The following is a 20,324-nucleotide window of genomic DNA, read 5'->3' as shown; positions in this document are numbered from 1 at the left end:
AACGCTCCAAAAGCTCCAGTCTATCATGAAATAATTTTCACAGAATTACCGATTATACTTACCTACATTTTTATACAAATATCTTTGCTCTACGAGGCTTGATTTATATGAGATATGCATTTTTGAAGTTGGTAAATATTAAGGAAAATCGAGTTTTCCGGCTTCTTAACAACTTAAGAATCAAAAAATACCGTGAATTTTTTATCACCGAAAGATTAATAATTCATAAAAAACAACTTTTGAAATTTATACATGATATCATCATAACTGTTCACTCATAAATTTAATCTTAAATATTTTTGTTTTTGAAAAATGTATATATTTGAAGATTCTTTCATTTCATTTGTTGTGAAAATTTATTCAATATATCAGTCATGCAGGCGCTTCAAGAACCTTAAACTTTACACCTTCTTCCCGTTTTGCCTGCAACTCGAGCCACTGCTCATAATGTGCTTTCTTTCGATGTGTGTAGAGAATCGACTGGAAGCTAAAAGTAAGCGGGCAAAATGTGCACTGGTACAGACTCTTACCTGTATGCGTAGTCATATGCTCATTCAATCGAACTTTAACCTTTAAAAGAAATAATAGTTAAAATATGGTTGACAAGTTTATTAGCATTAACTATACCTTGAAAACTCGTCCGCATATTGTACAATCAAACCTGCGATTGTTACACGTGTCCGATTTATGGGACCACAAATGATGCTTAGATTTAAATTGTTTCCCTATAAAATAGAGTTGAAATAATTTCGAACGCATTATTAACGAAACTTCTTACCGCAAACATCACACGATACGGGTGCTTCTGTGGTATGCACAGAACCAATATGTTTTCGCAATATATACTTATGCTTGAATGTCATACCACAGATAGTACACTTGACTCGCTCTCTAACTTTATCCTCATGTTCATCCAAATGCCGATTTAACGAAAATTTGCTGCGAAACATACGTGGACACTTAGTACACATGTAAGATGCCATCTCATGAACGACACGCTTGTGGCTTTCAAGCATACTTTTATGAAAACTAAAATGCAAAATGTAATTTATTATTAAACGATGCACCACCATAGCCGTAAACCTACGGTTTGTGACAAATGTCGCAAATTGTATCCTTGATAGCATGCTTTCTTTCGACATGAGATTTCAGACTCTTCTCATTGGTCAACGCTTTACCGCAATGCTCACAGCAAAAAGAAACTTCGCCGGGTGTTGCATGTGCAGTTTCTTTGTGTTTCTCCAAATTTTGATAGACATTACCGCATGTTTCACATCTGTAGGAAAACAAACGCTCATCATCCCAAAGTATGTGAGATCATTAAAATCAGAAACCTGAATTTATCTTGGTTCAAATGGAAATCCTTGTGGATTAACAACATTGATCGAATGTAACACTTTTTATCGCACATGTGACATTTTAAATAGCCTTTGTCGTCATGCTGTTCCCGCATATGTTTTTTCAAATCCTGCAAATTTTCATATTCCACTTCATGTCGAATATCGTTTACCGTCCGTTGTTGGTCGCATATATCACAAATAATTCGACGATAAAACTCCAGCAGCTCTTCATCCCGACCTACAATTTTCACGGGCTTTTCACTCCGCTTTCGATCATGATCCTTCTCGTGCCTGTCTCGTCTTTTTTCTGACGGAAAACGGCGAAGACAACGACCGCATTCAAACGGCAGTTTTTCAACTAGCTCTGGTCGATGAAGCCGCATATGTTTCGATAGCGACACCTGCTCATCATTAGGTTTTCCGCAAATTTGACACCTGTAAAATAGACAAATGGAAAAAAATGGACAAAGCTTTTCATACAAGATTTAATTACTTATATACATCTGGATTTTTGTGAACTTCCATGTGACTTATTAGGCTTCCCGGCGAATAGCAACGCTTGTCACATATTCTACATTTTATATAAGCTGGCTCTTTATGAATCTCTCTGTAATGAAGCGTGGCATGATAGAATCGATCAAATTCGATTCTCTCCGGACAAAGATAGCAAATAAATTCGTCCACATGTTCGAATAACTTTGGGTCCTTTTTTCGTTTTGCCCTTGTAGGTTTTGTAATTGCTTCGCTATCACTATCATTAGAATCACTCTTTGCTAAATCTGTGTCACCTTTTTCCAAACGACTTCGCTTCCTTGGTGCATCTTCTTTTACAGTTTGATCGTAATCCGATTCATACTGGTCTGAGTGGTCATTGCTCGTTTCCTCGGAAGATGATTCTGCTTTATAAATTGTTTTGGCATTAAATCTCCTAGGTCTGCTTGGATAACTTGCCTTCGATTCCAATTGATTTTTGACTGGATCTATTGTTGCTTTCGTATGCTGTACCGCCTTTCTGGCAATTACATTTTCGCTTTGCGAATCTCGCTCATTCTGATCTTTACCATCTTCTCTGCTAAAGAGAGCATCAATGTTAACTACGTTTGGTATAGATTCAACCGGTTTTTCTTTAAAATGTACAGAATTATCAGTATCAGCTTTTCGATCAAACTCATTATCATAGTTTGCACATAGAACACTATCGCTAAAAGGGTCATCTATATCCTCCTCTTTTAAACCATGTTCTCCCAAACGGTGGTGCACTGTTGCAATGCTTTCGTAGAAATTATTAAACTCATTTAAAGAGCTCCAGCATTCATTACATATTAATTGCTGTTTATTTCCAGGCTGAAACTGCAAATTAAGATGTCAGGTCTAGCGTATGATTTAAACATATTTTTTTACCTCAAACCAAAGATGTTTGGAAATGATGATGGATATATTTTTTTTGCAGTTAACTTCACCAAAAATATCGAGATATATAATAGCACTATCAGTCATACATATTTCACATATTTGCACTTCCATTTTTATTATTTATTTAGATTTTTGCTAATGAATTGAATAAAAACTCAAAACTGATTCAACAATGCAGAGATGCCAGTAATTTCGATATAATTTTGAGTTTCCTCGAAAACCAAATGCTAATGACCTTTAGAACAGATTATGACATGTTTTTGATATTTAACATTCTATTTGACTCATAGATATTTTTATAATATTTGTACGAATATGAAAAGGCTTCAACACGGATATGGATAATTTTATGAAAACTACAAATTTCTATTAATAGTCATCTGGTATCCCTGTCGCAGTGTTTATAGTTTATTTCACGGATTTCACGCAAGGGGTTTCCAACAGCAATGATTACTACGCAGCTTCGGAACCTCTGATTACCAGTAAGCAATATCTGGTGATTACTATAAATTAATCATGATTACCAATGATTACTGAAGATTATTATTGATTACTCTACTGATTACCATTGATTACCTAATTAATTCGTAAATGATTACAAAAGTAATCTCTGATTACTACGCACTTATACGCCTTACTGGAAACCCCTTGTTTTCACGGCTTCTAACGCCAATGAGGTTTAAAAAGGTGTGGCATATGAAGACATTTGATGGTATTAAGTACACTGAGAAAACTTTTCGTACACTCAAAATAATCCGCACATAACTAATGGCAAATTTCCATATGAATATCCTTATGATTATTATGTGCCATATATAAACACAATCCGCCCAGAAGTACACATGAAAATTATATGCATATGAATAGTATGTGCAATTTTTAAAAGTAAATTTTAAAAACACATAAATGGTTTGGCTAGCTGTTTGGCACATAAAGTTCATTTACTGGGCAAATGGAAAAAATCTATGTGTGAAACACATAGAAACTATACGAAAAGTTTTCTCAGTGTATAGTTTCTATGTGTCCCACACATAGATTTTTGCAATGTGCCCAGTTAATGAACTTTATATGCCAAACAGGTATAATCAAGGGCATGGTGTGTTGCCATCTCTTTCTCATGTAGGAGTGAAGAGAGCAACTTTCAAATGGTCCTTGGTAAAGGGGAATTCCCAGCAAATTTTTTGGTTCTTGTTAAAATTAACAGTTTGGTACCTATGCGTGGGACATCGAAATTGTATGAATTTGACAGCCACTTCACCCCGTAGGGTATAATTTATGGGTACGCGAAACTTTTGAAACTACTATTCATATGCGTATAATTTTCATGTGTATTTCTGGGCGGATTTTGCTTATATGAGGCACATTGTTCTGACAGCACTGGCCATCCAGCGCAATTGCGAGTGGGTAAATACAACCCTGCGCGATATGACAGATTATGACGATGATGATGATGATGATGATGATGATGATGATGATGATGATGATGATGATGATGATGATGATAGTTGTAGTTTATGTGAAACGTAAACAAAACAGCATAAGAAATTAAATATCGAAATTATAAAGGAGCAAGATTGCGTGGAAGAAAATTGAGTGGAAGCGAAATTGATTAGCTACGAATTTAATAATTTTAGAAGCGAAGTGATAGAGATAGTACGTGAAAGGTTTAGAAGCAGTAAATAGCTGCGAGTAGCCGGAGTTAGTTGCAGATACGACAGGTCTAGAACTAACCCAATCGTTGCGCCGTTGAGAAGGATTTAACCTAAACAAGTAACAAAAGGTACGAACATACTTTCCCTTTTATTCACTGAAAAATAACCTGTAAAACCAGAAAAAAACCATACTTACCGTTGTTAGAACCTGTAAAACCAGAATAAATCATACTTACCATTGTTAAAACCTAGAACCTGTTAGAACCTGTAAAAAATATTATACTTACCATAGTTTAAAAACTTACTCGTAGATTTGCCTTACGTTTGTCCGTGGCTGACCGTGAATTGTTCGGATGGTTCAGAACTACGGGAAAAGACTAAAAGTAAGTTAAACGATTTTCAAAACATATAGAAGCTAAAATTCAAAATAAATATTTCTAGCTTTGAGCATCAGTAAAAAGTGCTACAGAGAATCTGTGTACCGAATCAAACTATCCGAACACACATGATAATCATCTGGAATTTCATATGGAAATTTACCATTAGTTATTTGCAGAATATTTTGAGCGTAGTAGCGAAAAATCAGAAAACGACGTCAAACTACAAAAACAAACCGCGTCGGATAATGGGGTTTGTTTTTGGAGTTTGACGTAACGCTTCATCGTGATTGGTCGATTTACGATTCCACCCACACCATGATGAAATTTCTTTATTGCATTTACACCACTTAACCAACATTGCCACACCTGTATATATTACATTGTTCTAACGTGCCTTAAAGTAAATTTAAAGTTAGGGCACAGAGAACAGACTATACCAGGTAATTGACAAAAAGTGTGTAAAAGGTTTTTATGTAATCTACGAGTAATCCTTCAATAGAGCACCCCTCGAGCAGTAAGTGGCAAACTAAATCTTGATGTCGCTGCCATCGCTGCTATAAGGTTTTGCACGGGCGAGCATAACCTCACTTCTTTGACGTCTATCAGTGGTTTGTTTACATGGACTTAGAACGTGGGTTAACATGTTAAAAATGAATATTGCTTAAGGCCTTAAGGGCAAGTCAGAAAAGCACAAAAACTGCCATTCCGAATAGTTTGGAGAGCGACACTGCTGGATAATACGCTTCTAAAACGTTTAACTTCAGTTTATGCATATCGCGTTCGCCTAACAAAAAGTAAACAAACCACGAGTGGATGTCAAATGGGTGAATTGCGTTCATTCCGGTTCATTCGTGACGTCACCTTGCAAAACCTTATAACTCCAGCACAAAGAAATATTGATAAAGGTACATGGATATTTTTTGATGCGTTTGGCAAACTATTTCTGGAGGGCGCTGCCGACAGATTTTACACACAAAAAATCGATTACTTCCTTCGAGCCTGTTAATCTGTTCTCTGTGGTTAGGGTACCGCCAGAGTGCAAGCGACATGCGACGCGACGCGACATTTCTTGCTGTAGTTATACGCGCAGCCCTTTTTCGCCCGAAGCAGGACTGTGCATTTAGCAACATGAGAGCGAAGTCGTGTCGCGTCGCTATCGCGTTTACTCTGTACGGGGCCTAAAGGTCCGCGCAGAATTAGTACTTGGAAATGAACAAAATGTTGGATGGTCATTTCAGTCGAGCGCTGAGTCAAGTATGTACGTGTATGCGAGCCTTTACCATTGATGTTGATGTCTTTAAAGACAGACGTATCGAAAAATTAAGAATTCTACACTCTTAAATGATTCTACCTGTAAATAGGTCGGATTTAGTTAAAGCTAGGTTGAAACTACTCAAAATGCCCTTAAAGTGTACAAACTCAAACTTTGGGTAAAAATTTCAACCAATTTTGGCTACTTGCTACCGATAATTGAATTATTCTCTATGACAAATAACGTAATTTTAAGTTCCTTCTACCAATTTTTTGGTTGAAAAACTACTCAAAATCTGAGTTTGTACACTTTAAGGGCATTTTGAGTAGTTTCAACCTAACTTTAACTAAATCCGACCAATTTACAGGTAGAATCATTTAAGCGTGTAGATAGAATTAACAAAATGGGCAAATGTCGCAAATGTAAACAAAACGAGTGAGAGTTATTTTTTGCTGGACCAGCATAGGAAAATCAACCCTCACTCGGTTTGTTTACGCTTGCGACATTCGCCCTTTTGTTAATTCTATCTTCAATTTGAAGTTCGTCCGGTATCGCCTATGTGAGTTACGTCATTTTTGACTAGTCCCCCAATTTCGTTCAGTTGAATATTCGCGTTGACGGCATTAAACGATCTCTTGCACACTCATAGCAATTCCCATATGTGAGTGTGGGTGAAAATCTGCCAAGATGTTTCGATCTCTTGCGCTCTTTAACAAATTCTTATTCTGCTTCACCCCTACAGTATAAACTTTTTGAGATGGCAGCAGCTTACGTTCGTCAACGCGAATTTTCGTCAAGTTTCAATTTCGGACGGTAGTGCGGAATCCACAATAATTTTTGCTGCCTCAGATTTGGCTTGTCGTTCATCCATCTTTTCCTCATCGAAACTTCGTGTGAACCACACGTGTTCGTAGACAAAATGGTAAGTTTTATACAAAATTTACTGGTTTAGAGTAAAATTTATCAAGAGATTTTTTGTGATTCTAGTTCCAAACGTTAATTATACTACATATAATAATTTAAAGATTTACGCGGATGTGCCAAGTTATCCATATTTCAGGTTGCACTTTTCACATGTGTATGTACATGTACTTCTAATGTGCCACGCGTGCCAAATGCAACCTAATAAATTTCCTTTATTCATTAATATAGTAAAAATCAATATATTGCCTAGTGCTTTCAGCTTAGAGAACTTTCAATAATTCGCATATAATTATTTTTTATATCAATTATATATTCTAATCTAACCTCACATTTCGTTACAGTCTCATCGTAAGTTCTCAGCACCTCGTCATGGTTCCATGGCATTTTATCCTAAGAAACGTGCCTCTCGGCATCAAGGACGTATAAAGGCGTTCCCAAAGGACGACCCATCGAAGCCAGTACATCTAACTGCTTTCCTGGCTTATAAAGCCGGTATGACGCATATTGTGCGTGAGGCCGATCGTCCTGGTTCAAGTAAGTGATTTTCATTATTACCTAATACCAATTCTAATTTTCCAATGATGATCAATTTTTGTTTACGGTTATTTTCTGACTAACCATGATTACAAACCAGTTTAGAACTAGGGCTGGCTGAAAATCTTACCTATCACTTTAGTTAACTTGTATATCAAATGGTATTTACAAGGTTGTAACTTTTATTTGTAGAGATCAACAAAAAGGAAGTCGTTGAAGCTGTTACCATTCTGGAAACCCCTCCAATCGCAATTGTGGGTGCAGTTGGTTACATCGAAACTCCTTTCGGACCACGTGCTTTGTGCAACGTCTGGGCTCAGCATTTGTCGGAAGAATGTCGTCGTCGATTCTATAAGAATTGGTAAGTTTAAAATGAATTGCAAAACATTTCATGGCTAGCTCGAAAGGTTGAACAAATTGAATGATGAAAATAGTCTTACACAAGATGTCTGAACACCCATGTTCGAAACATTCTCTTACTGCTGCTTTCCTTCTGAATTCATTTTGTTCAAACCGAAAATTTCTTATTTGTACGGTATTGTTCTAATCAATGTCATCAAAAGCTCTTCGATCATTGTAAGAGGGCTCAAATTTGTCATGTGAGCCTATATTCTCACTTGACGTGAAATATAGGTAACCATGGCTTGGGAAAATGTCCTCCGCTCAAGAATCAATTCTTGAAGAGGACGCTTCCCACTTTCCTATGCTTCTTTTACTCCAACTTCTTCCGTTTATGATCCAAGGCATGCGAGCAAGAAGAAGGCTTTCACAAAGGCCTCCAAGAAGTGGACCGACGATCTAGGCAAGAAGTCAATTGAAGACAACTTTAAGAAAATGATCCGGTACTGCAAATTTATCCGTGTCATCGCTCATTCCCAGGTAATTATTGTTAATTATTTGATGGTAAATCTATGTCGACATAACCTAGATGATCGCTCGTCGTCAGATGAGATGATTCATCTAAAATAGGGGGCCGGCTCTGCTTTTACCATGCACGGCTGTTCCTCAATGTCGCATAAAATATCGCCCTTCGGGAGGCGATGGATGGTATATTCCTAATCTTTCGCGTAGCCCTTCGGGCTGTGACCACGTAGATAAACCATACCAACCACATTTATTATAATATCGACAGTACACATTAAAATTTAAATATTTAACCACTAACGGCATTATCTTCTTGCCTCAGATTCGTTTGATCAAGCAGGGTCAGAAGAAAGCCCACATCATTGAAATCCAACTGAACGGTGGAACTATTGAGGACAAAGTTAACTGGGTCAAGCAGCATCTTGAGAAACCGATTCAAGTCTCGCAAGTTTTCGCACAGGACGAGATGATCGACTGTGTCGCCGTTACCAAGGGTAAAGGTTTCAAGGGTGTTACCAGCCGTTGGCACACCAAAAAACTTCCGCGTAAGACCCACAAAGGTCTACGTAAAGTAGCTTGTATTGGTGCTTGGCATCCGTCTCGTGTTGCTTTCACCGTTGCCCGTGCTGGTCAGAAGGGTTATCACCACCGTACCGAAATCAACAAGAAAATCTACCGCATCGGAGCTGGAATCCACAAGAAGGACGGAAAGGTAATTATCCTATCAGGCACATTATCGTGCAATTAAACAAAAACAGTGATGAAACCAAATGTAGCCGACATCAATTTTTTACTACATTTAATGAAACAATTATGTTTACATAATGATAGGACTGATTTATTTACATGTCACGTAATCAATAGTTTAAAACAGCAGACAAACAATAATAAGGTTTATTGTTTTCAGGTTATCAAGAACAGTGCCGCAACCGAATACGATCTAACAGAAAAGTCAATCACTCCGATGGGTGGCTTCCCATTCTACGGTGAGATCAACAATGATTTCCTCATGATCAAGGGTTGCTGCATCGGTGCCAAGCGTCGTGTTATTACGCTGCGCAAATCGCTGCTGGTGCATACTAAGCGTTCTGCATTGGAACAGATCAACCTTAAATTCATTGATACGTCCTCTAAAATTGGACATGGTCGCTTCCAAACGCCGGCTGATAAGCGTGCCTACTACGGTGTTCTCAAGAAGGATCGTATCCGTGAGGAAAAGGCCCAGGCTGCCGCAGCAGCAGCTGCTGCTAAATCTTCGGCTTAAGCAGAGTACATTCAATATTTGTATTAGCGAAATTTCTAATACATTTGCCAATGTTGGCAAAATAAAAACTTAATATAATACTATTTTGAAAGAATATTTCCAGTTCTGAATGCTGCAACGTGAAAACTTGGGTTTATCGTAAGAAAAATTAGGTACTCTTCTCACAGTCAGTTTCATAATTAAGAGTAAACGAATGTTACGCTTCTTCGTCATTTATCATGGTTTGCTAATGTATTTAAAAATTTCCAAATTCGATTGAAAATGATTAATCAAATTCGGTAATATGGATTCTAATTCGATTCTGACCAAGAATCGCCTAACCTTTGCTAGGTTTACGATGAAAATCTCTCCTAGTAGTACCTGCAGCTCCTGGTTCATACTACTACGCCACTCCGCTTTCCGTTTGCACGTTTCAAACACGGCAAATACGCATTCGTATGTCTACAATAAGCTAAGTTGCAGTCCCCGTAGAGGACTACCGGTCTGATTAGAGTTTTGTGCATCGTCAGCTTTATGCTGGAGTAAGCTTCTCGATCGAAGCGTCTCGCAGAGGGAAGAGTAGACAACTTCCAGCTTAAATGTATCGTTGAATCTCGTTACTCGTATTATAATCGACGGTGACCAGAGATCTCAAATATATGAAATCATTAATCACATCCAGTTTATCGCCGTCAATCTCAATAGTCACTATCCGTGCGAGGATAACGTTGTTTTCTCTAGTCTTTTTGACGTAGGACTACGTCTTACGGGAAGGTTTGGGATATGGTGTCATTTCGAAAAATGCGAGCGTAACGAAAAAGCGCTAATAGCTTTGCGGTTTCCCGATCGATTTTAAATATTTTTGCACCAATCGTTGGGAAAATCTACGCAACAACCCCAATATAGAAACCTATTAATTTCAAAGTACGCACTATTGAAAAATTGAAAATAATGAAGCATTCGCCTCTATTCTACATACCAATCGGAGTCGAATCCGATCAGAAATTGCGCTTCAACCGGAATACATCGTATGCTATAACACACGTCGACGTTTCTGATCGGAACGAGCCCGACCGGAATGCAGAATCGAGGCGATTGTCCAACTGGCAATCCTCGATTCGTGATTGGTTGCAAAAGACGCCATCGTATTTTTTTTCTTTTCCTTTTTTTTCCTTTTTTTCGGGTTATCCAACTGGTCGCTTAATAGCGTATAAAACTCTGCGCTGGGCCCTTTTGTGTTGTCAACAAAGTGTCAGGGAGACCTCAAACATCAGTTCTACCTGACGAGACAGGCACTGGCGCCCACTAAAACACAGGTAGAGCCCCAAGCATAGCCGTCACGCCTATACCCGCAGGCGGAGGCGTTTCGGCCCTGCGCGGACTCCACGAACTGACTAAGATCTCTCTGCCAAAGGCCGGAATGTCATATTTTAAATATAATGATGATGATGACGATGATGATGATAATGATGATGATGAGAAGAAAAATAACAGATCGAATTTGTAAATGTGCTTTGGACTTTTTGTACCGCTCGAGTTGCAATATGTGGTACAGTGAAGAAGTGGAGGATTCGTCAGCCCCGCCTGACACCGGTCTTCAACCGCGCGCCCGCTTTCAGTTTTCCAACACAAACAACCACAAATGAACCAATAGGTAAGACAAATTTCGGAGCATTAGTGGTTATCAACTTATCAGGGCAAATTTAATCTTTCATCCCCTTAGCATTCACAGTGCATTCCCACGATACAAAGCAAATTGAGCGCAGCACAAGCTGGGCGTTCGCGGTAGTCGACAGAAGCTTCAAAATATAGAGACTCGCCTGCCTTCCAACCCTCGAGACCAAAGTGCTGTAAAGCTCTGGGCTTAAACAGAGCCCGCGGGCGGCCATCAGAGCTCAGGACAGCCACGAGGCCAGTGCAAAAATCCTACTATATCTAGCAGCACAGCCTAGCCGAAACTCGAACACGCGACACGAATTGACTTAATTTTCCCATCTGCTACCTAAGAAGTGCTATTACCCGTAATCATTACAGAGTGGTCCTTCGGCATCCAATCGGATCTGGTATCCCGCTTACATACCCTTGCTAACTCTAAGCCCCCGACCAACTCAATCAATCCGACATTTTTCGGAGATATTTGTGACAGTTGTGATAAATAGGGATGAATCCCAGAAAACTTCATCTATTGTCAGAGATCCCCATACTGGCCTTATTCTTAAACGGAATAAAAGCACTTTCTGAACAACGCAACAATCACATTTGGTAAATTTTTACCCCGAGTCCCACTTGAAATCACAAAAGTATTTTGATATATACCCACATTCAGAAGTAAACGTGACCGCTGTTCATTTACTGATTAGTTAAAAAGCCCTACACCACGACAAGGTTCAGTTTTATCGTAGGGGCAAAAGACGCCATCGTATTTTTAGAAAAAAAAAAAAAAAAAAAAAAAAATCTCCCCGTCCCAAAAGGTCGGTTTTTTTGCTACGATTGAACCTAGACCAATTTGATATCTGTGCTTGGAAAGTATTCCAGAAAGAGTGAAAAAGTGAGCGGCCACCCTTTGCTTTTGCCAGATTGCATCCATATACTGTAAGAATTTGTTCTGTCTGTTGTCTTGCTCGGAAACAGGGCTGAAGGGATATTTGTGCATGTGACGTGATGCAGCAATTCTCAAAAAGAGCAAAATCAGCGACTCTTCTTCGAGAATAGTTTTGAATGTTTCATTTGCTGCTTTGCGTCAGTTAGTGAGTTAGTTGCCTGCAATTATTTACATAGTTTCAATAGTAGAGTATTACATTTAGATTAACTTCTTTCGAAAATGATGGACAAAAGACAAGGCAGGAGGGATCCGTAGTGACGTCAATGTTTATTCGACCGTCAACTCAGTATAAGGTAGTCAGGTACGGTTGTACGACTTTTCCCCGAAAACCGTTTTCTCGAAAACGATTTGCCCGAATGAAATTTACCCGAAGAGCACCATCCCCGAACGGGCTATTTTCCCGAATTATTTCTCCCCGAACGGACTTTCGGTGCGTTGCCACTCGCATTTATTTCGGTGTTTTGCCAACCTGATAGTTACCTAGGGGACTGTACAAAACAAATGGGGCCTGTAAGATGAGGTGAGGGTTACTCTAGGAAAACGGCGCGTGAGAGAAGTTAGATGACTGTGAGAATAGGGCCCAGGCTTACCTTCTCATTTCTCATAGAACTTGCGTGTTAGTCGACGGGGACGTGTTTTAGGTGGTGGACGAATTCGTATACCTCAGATCGTTGATGACGTCGGATAACAACTGCAGCAGAGAAACATGCAGACGCATTCTTACCGGAAGTCGTGCTTACTACGAACTCCGCAAGACCCTAAGGTCAGGTAATACCCCTCCGTACCAAATGTACCATATAAGGGGGGCAAACGCCACAATAGATCAAATTACTGGTCGCAGTGGATAATGTACCCAACAGGGAAAAAAAAGGGGGGGCGAACCCAGTTGCAAGTTGCTAAAGTTGGAAGGGTACAATGGGCAGGACCACAAGCCCGCAAAAATGGTTTTCACCTCGAATTCGGTTGGTACCAGACGCGGTTGGTGCGCAGCGTGCTCGATGGCTAGACCATCGATTTAGAAGTGTGGGACAGTCGAGAAATTGGAGACGCACAGCCATGGCCCAAGTTAATTGGCGAAACATATTGCAGATCAAATCCTAAGGGACAGCGAGCCCGGATAAGTAAAGTAAGAACTTGCGCGTCAAATTAACCCGGAATATTTGTTCTAGTTCTTCTTGACCGCCGTTCTTTTTCTGGTGTTTTTCCTACTCATGATCGTGGTCTAATCTATTCGCACTATCCCAAACTAGGCCAAATTCTCTCGTGACAATGTTTAGAGTTTTACCAAGCTCTTTTTCCCTTTCCATCGCTCGATTATGTTTCCCGTCAAACCAATCGTTTCATGCACTAGTAGAGTTCTTCACCAAATACGGTTGCGGCCTCATTGACGGCCGAGTGTGTCCTGCTCCATCCATCTCCTAGCTCCACAGGAGGTAGAGCTTCATCAAGTATGCGCGCGTACTTTGACGGCTTTGTGGTGAGGTACGTATGTATCGTCGATAGTTTTTAGCGCACATGTACTGCGTTTAGATAATGATCCGAGCTTATATCCGCACCCCGTATGTTGGTGATGTTCGAGAAAACGCGGCCATCGATGAGAATATGGTCGATTTGGTTTAATGTTAATTGAGCAGGTAATTTACAGGTGGCTTTGTGGATATCTGCGGGGAAAGAAAGTGCTTCTGATTCCCAGACCTCGGGAAGCTGCAAAGTTGATGCATGGCTAGCCGTTATTGCTCGTTATAGGACATAGGTTGGCAGGTTATAGGACCCAATCACCGGTCCATACATTGCTTTCCTGCCGAAGTGGGCGTTCATATGACGCCCCCGACCGATGACGATCTTGATATCTCGTGGCGAACATCTGCGGTACGTTGGCTCCAGCTGCGTATAGAAAGCCTTCTTTTCGTTGTCGGGGCTACCTTCGTGTGGACAGTGCACGTTTATGATACGGTAGTTGATGAAACGATCTTTAATCCTCAACATAGTCATCCTCTCGCTAATCGCCTTCCAGTCCATCACGAGATCCTGCATTCGGACCAGTATTGCGAAACCCATCCCCAGCTCGTTGGTCGCTCCATAGTTTGCCGCCATGGATTCTCCGTACCTTCTCGCCTTTGCGTGTTCGGCATTGTGGCATTGCACGAGATATCTGCAATGCCACAATGCCGAACTTTCGAGGTTCTAACTGATCGAGCAGCACCCTGTCTCCACCCACAAAGTTTAGAGATCTGAGGTTGCAGGTACAGGGCATCATGGTTAGCTTCAGTCTATACAGTTCTACACAATTAAACCACGCGATAATTGGAAACGGTCGACTACTCGATCTGACACTCGTCCGTCAATGACGCAGCTTTACGTGAAGTTTTTGAAGCAATTGAACCATTATGACAATCTCTCAACTCAAGTAATTTTCGAATTTTTAATAATTTTATAATTACAAGAAAATAGGTAATGAAACAAAAATGTTAATAGTGGATAGTGATGGGAGACAATTGACTCCCATTGTAGCTTGTTTCGACCCGCGGTTCCTCCAGCTTGTCTAAAGAGGAACGTTGTACAAACTTAATAAGCGTTGCAACAATGATTCTCAAGGAAATCCAGATTTAGCTGCCAGGCATAATAATTCATTCAAACAGGCTTCATATTAATGTACTCTAGTCCGAAGCTATAGATTTAGTTGCATCTCTCACCAGATAAGGACACGTTGTGTGGGAACGTCACCGGTGCCGTAAATGAATTAATTCTATGTCCCAACACTCGTACTACTGCGTTAATATAGTTTTGATATTTATTAGCATAAAACTACAATTAATTTCTTATTTCAATAACAGTCGCAATACCTTGATCAGGTCGAGACTGAACTTCTTGCCACTCTTCCGGATGTGCCTTTTTGCGGTGCTTATAAAGATTAGAAATGTAGCCAAAGGTTTTGAAACAAAACGCACACTGATACAGGCTCGTTCTGGTGTGCGTCGTCATGTGCTCGGTCATCGTCAATCGCATCGAAAAACCTTTTCCGCAAACTTCACACTTGAACGGTCTCGAATTGATGGTTGCCGAGCAAGTGTTAGTACGATGGCGTACCATGTGAAACTTGGTACGGAATTCTTTGCCGCACATGTTACAGTTGACGGGGGCCTCCTTCGAGTGGATCACTTTCATGTGTTTTGTTAAACTTGCACCACGGCGCATTTCTTTGCCACAAATTTCACATTTCACTGGTTTGCGCAATTCAACGTCATGCTCGCTTTTATGAGATTCTAGACCACTGCGAGTTTTGAACATTTTCGGACATTGCTCACACATAAACATTTCGTCTGTATGAGCGGAACGTTTATGAGCACTAATTGCTTTTTTACTGAAACTATAGCAAACAGAAAAATCAGTTACTACAAAAGACAGGTTTTGTTGCATTTACTTACGGTTTGTTACAAATGTCGCAAGTAACGTCTTTGATAGCATGCACGCGATCAATGTGATTCCTAAGGTTTAGAACACAACGGAACATTTTGCCACAGTGTTCGCAACTGTAGTTCTTTTCCTGGGGCTCTGTTTGACCGTGAGCTTTAAATTTATGTTTTTCGAGAAATTGGAATACTTCGCCACATATATCGCATCTAAAAAGAGCATTTTCACAATGCCAGTTTAACTATTTCTTATAATATAAATATTCACAATCACAACATTTTCGTTCTTTTTTTAACATTACTTTGAAAATAATAGAAAGCAAAAATAAAAAAAATCTTTTTCGAGGCACCGATTTTCGATACCTTCGAGCGTCCTAAGAATAAGACGATGTAATAAAAATTTAGCTGAAACATACCTGTACCGTTCAGGATTCTCATGCACATCTACGTGTATCATCAGTTGTTGTCGGCAGACATTCTTTTTAAAACATATTGGACATTTAAGGTACGGAGTCTTGTTGTGCTCACCCGCCATGTGAAGTTTTAAATCCCAGAAGTTTTCGTATGTTACGCCATCGTTCTTTTCCTCGTCGCAAATTTCACAAGAGATTTTCTTGTAAAACGCAATCAATTCATCGTCGCGACCTTTTTCTCGTTTTATAACAATTTTTCTTCCATGTAGCCGCTCGTGTTTATCGCGAGCACGTTCTAATTCGAACCGTCGAGGACATATTGCACAAGGGAATGGCAAGGATTCTTCCATTTGAAGCCGATGTGCTCGCATATGTTTTTTTAATGTAATTTTCTGATCGGTGACCTTACCACAAATTTTACATCTGTAAAATAAAACAAAAAATAAATAAAAATATTAAATACTACCATGTATCTACCCATACTTGTTTTTATCGGGGTCATCATGAGTCTCCATATGATTGATAAATCCACCAGGGGTGAAGCATTTTCTATCGCATTTTGTGCATTTTAAATACGCCGGTTCTTGATGAAATTCTCGATAATGCAGATTCGCGTGATGGAACCGATCAAACTCGACGCGTTCTGGACACAGGTGGCATACAAACTCGTCGATGTATTTAAACAGGCGTTCATCTCGAGCTCGCTTGCTGCCCAATCTAGTACGTTCGCCATCGTTTGACCCAGTATCCGAATCATATTTAGTTCGACTTATTCTCTTCTTCAGTTTTCTGCGTTTCTTCACCTTTTGACGCATCGAGGTGTCTTTTGAACTCTCACCCTGCTCGGTTTCATTTGAAGTATCTAAGTCCTCTTCTTTTTTCACTGCAGCAGATTTTGGGGGCCTTCCACGGCGTTTTTTGATTTTTGGAATTTCCACTGTTTTTACTTTTCCTTCTTTTATCTCCGTTTTATAATCCATATCATTGTCATCGTCGAAATCATCGGCAAAGCAGTCTGCGTCCACATCATCTTGATCGGAATCAGTATTTTCAGCTTTATATGCCAATACGGGAGTTAATGTGTTTCTTTTCGGACGGGCAGCTTCGGAAGATGTTTCTGCCGTTTGTTTATTATCCAAATCTGCGGTGGCGCTTCCGGCGACCGCTTCAACATTTCGGTTTTGATCATCTTCGTCTGGGGGCTCGACTTTTACCTCATCAATGGGATGAAACTCAAAATCTATGGAAAAGATTTTTCGAGCTAGGCTTTATTCACAAATTTGTTTACTGCTTACCTGGTTGCACATCTATTTGCACAGTACGGGAATCGGGTTCATTTGTTTCCAAATGTAGTTTCTCCAACTTACAATAAAACAAATGAAAATCATAAACATTTTTCCAGCAATCTGCACAAACATAGCACTGACCGGAAGGTTTTAACTGCAAAACAATGGGATATAGATTTTCAGCCACGGTCTCCATTTATAAGAATATGTGGGTAGAAAATAGCAATTACCTCAAACCATAAATGTTTTGAAATAATAGCCGAAATGTCCATCGACTGATTCTCTTCGCAATAGATGTCCAGGAACCATTTCGATTTATTGGTAAAACACAGTGCACAACTCTCAGTTTTCACCATTTTACATCAATTTTTTCCCATTTTGCATCAAAAATATTAATGAATGAAGATGCCACAAAGCCAACAAAAGTTACCCTCTATGATGCGCAGAGATGCCAGAAATTTTGAAACAAAATCCTATAGACTAAATGGCTAAAAGGGCTAAAATCGCTAAAATAAGTGACCGCAATAGAGCTTACTGACAGCTCGAGCACCCACACTAGCGAGCACGAAATACGCGTGTATATACATGATATTTGCCTCATTTTGGGGAAGAGCTGATGCTTGTATGCCTCATTTTCAAGTACCAACACACACATAAATGAAAAGGTCTATAAATACAAAACTACAGAAGTGGAACAGAAGTGGAAGTAGAAATCCAAACACGTACATGCTACTTTCTACAGATACTAGCGAACCTGGCGGTAGCGAGTCACTTTTTTCCACGAAAACACACGAACGCATACGAATGCACACGAAAGCATGGTGATATGAAAACTGTTATGCGATTGGCAGCGAACGTTCTGCTTATATATAGCTGTTATTCGCTTCTATGCGAAAACCTTCCCAAAGAAAAATATAAACAAAAAAGACTCTGTTACCAGTTTTGATCGCCGAATCGGTCGGACTTCCACTTCTGTTCTGTGAAACTGCGATAATCTAAAGGATAATCTATTTTGTGCACCGCATATTAAATTCAGTGTGCTTTTTAAACATTTTAAACCATTATTATAATAATTATCTGTCTATAACTTATCTGATCATCTTGAATAGTTTTACATGAATAAAATCTTATCGTAATTTTGAAAACGTTGGCTGTGTACAAAAACAAGTGCAATATATTTTTAAACATTTTAAAAACTACCATTTTAATAGGAATTTACACATGGACTTATTCATATTGCCTTCATATTTCTCATATTTGCTTCATTTTCTGCGAAATACAATCAAATTTACATTTCTGGTATCCCTGATGTTGTGTTGCTACGTTCAGCATTCTTTTACATGATGAAGATGTGATTGAAACAACACAGACATTTTGAACAGATCTATCCAGCTTTCCACGAGCAATAATGGCGGCTATTGAGCACAAGTGGGCACAATCTTTTGACATTCATTGCAGGAGAGTCAAGGAATACATCTGCGTAAAATCTCGCGACTTGGAGCTTCTTGTCGATTCGTTGAATGGTTGAGTTCATACCTAGGTTGAGTTCAGGAGTACCGCAAGGAAGCAGCATGGGACCCTTATTATTCATGCTGTTCTTCAATGATGTCACTCTCTTACTACCAGCTGGCTGCAAATTGGTATATTACACCATACTGCTTTGATATCGAAAGCCTCACGTCAGCTTGGTTTTATCTCTAAAATTGCACGTGATTTTAAGGATCCACACTGCCTAAAAGCTCTTTATTGCTCTCTGGTTCGTCCACTACTGGCAAACTGCAATTTGGTTTGGTTTCCACATCAGCTGTCTTGGAATCAGAGGATTGAACATATCCAGAAAAGACTTGTTCGACTCGCACTACGTGAACTTCTTTGGCGTGATCCGGTTAACCTACCACCGTACCCAGACCGTTGCCATCTACTAGGTATCGATACGTTCGAAAGCCGTCGTAAAATGCATCAGGCTATATTTATTGCGAAACTGATGAATGGTGACATCGACTCGCCGACACTTTTGTCTCTCATAAATTTTCATGCTTCGCAACATGCCCTGCGCTCAACTGGCCTGCTACAAATTAATTATCATCGCACGTTTTTAGGTTATCAAGAACCCATCACCGCCTGCAATTTAATATTTTATAAAATTTGACGCTTATCTATTTATTAAGAACATTGTTCAGATAAATTAATATAATAAATAAGTAAATAAATAAAATCTTGCACAAAAAGAGCACAACTAGCAGAGCTAATTTTTTCTTCGCACACTGGAGACCAGATGCTGTTTGCTCTGTATCCGGAAGAGAATATCGGGCAGGCGTTTAGACGGCCTGAAACGATATGCTTCGTTATCTTAAAAGCATGCATTCTGAAGTGCTCCGGCAAAAAAAGAAAGATGAAACAAAATTGTCGCTCATTGGGCTGCTGAGCAAAACATTCTATAAGCAAAACTTCTGGAACTTTTGTGCTTTGCAGCAAAATCACTGAGAATTGAGATTATTTTTAGAGCATGGCATAAACCTCTGAGCAATCGTACGGATCAGTTTAACTGTAGGGGTAAACAATTTGAACACCCGCAGTACGTTACATCAACTGCATCACTGTTAGCCGCCATTAGCTAAACTTAAAGTGGCAATCAAACGTCTGAAGTCCATCAAACCACAAAGATAAACTGCATTTAGCTGAGATACAGAAAGCTGACCCAGTATTGTGTGGACAATAATATCACAAAACTCCATATCAGAAAATCCCAGCTGTATGAATTTTTTCAATTCAAACGTAAAAATTCGTTCTATTGCATGCCGGCGAGATGTGGTGCATCATATCGGCGAAGGTAATAAACGTGCCCACGCATCATATTTTCGTGGATTTCAGAGCAGCATACGATACCGTTGAACGCGAACAGTTATGGCAGATAATGCACGAGTACGGTTTTCCGGACAAACTGACGCGGCTGATCAAAGCTACACTGAAACGAGTGATGTGCTACGTGCTCGTTTCGGGGACACTCTCAA

At 39.6% G+C, this 20,324-nt stretch overlaps 2 protein-coding genes across 2 annotated transcripts; one reads left to right on the top strand and one right to left on the bottom strand.

Moving 5' to 3' along the window:
- Positions 1-347: 347 nt before the first annotated feature.
- LOC128739899 (uncharacterized) lies at positions 348-17,729 on the bottom strand. The gene is made up of 17 exons (XM_053835400.1): positions 17,544-17,729; positions 17,323-17,467; positions 16,511-17,267; positions 16,031-16,450; positions 15,630-15,824; positions 15,026-15,571; positions 13,994-14,356; positions 9,320-9,447; positions 4,711-4,769; positions 4,602-4,613; positions 2,742-2,867; positions 1,834-2,690; positions 1,335-1,775; positions 1,088-1,276; positions 779-1,029; positions 628-725; positions 348-570 (listed from the first exon to the last, which is right to left on the bottom strand). The coding sequence occupies exons 1-17, from the start codon at positions 17,667-17,669 to the stop codon at positions 373-375; spliced, it is 4,911 nt and encodes a 1,636-aa protein (XP_053691375.1). The 5' UTR covers positions 17,670-17,729; the 3' UTR covers positions 348-372.
- LOC128741187 (60S ribosomal protein L3) lies at positions 6,860-9,683 on the top strand. Its single transcript, XM_053836806.1, has 6 exons — positions 6,860-6,959; positions 7,303-7,495; positions 7,688-7,856; positions 8,239-8,374; positions 8,682-9,071; positions 9,267-9,683. Exons 1-6 carry the CDS (start codon positions 6,957-6,959, stop codon positions 9,621-9,623), a joined length of 1,248 nt encoding a protein of 415 aa, XP_053692781.1. The 5' UTR covers positions 6,860-6,956; the 3' UTR covers positions 9,624-9,683.
- Positions 17,730-20,324: the final 2,595 nt, after the last annotated feature.

Source organism: Sabethes cyaneus, chromosome 3 (assembly GCF_943734655.1).
Source record: "Sabethes cyaneus chromosome 3, idSabCyanKW18_F2, whole genome shotgun sequence".
NCBI lineage: Eukaryota > Metazoa > Arthropoda > Insecta > Diptera > Culicidae > Sabethes > Sabethes cyaneus.
This window is presented reverse-complemented; position numbering and strand designations above follow the sequence as displayed.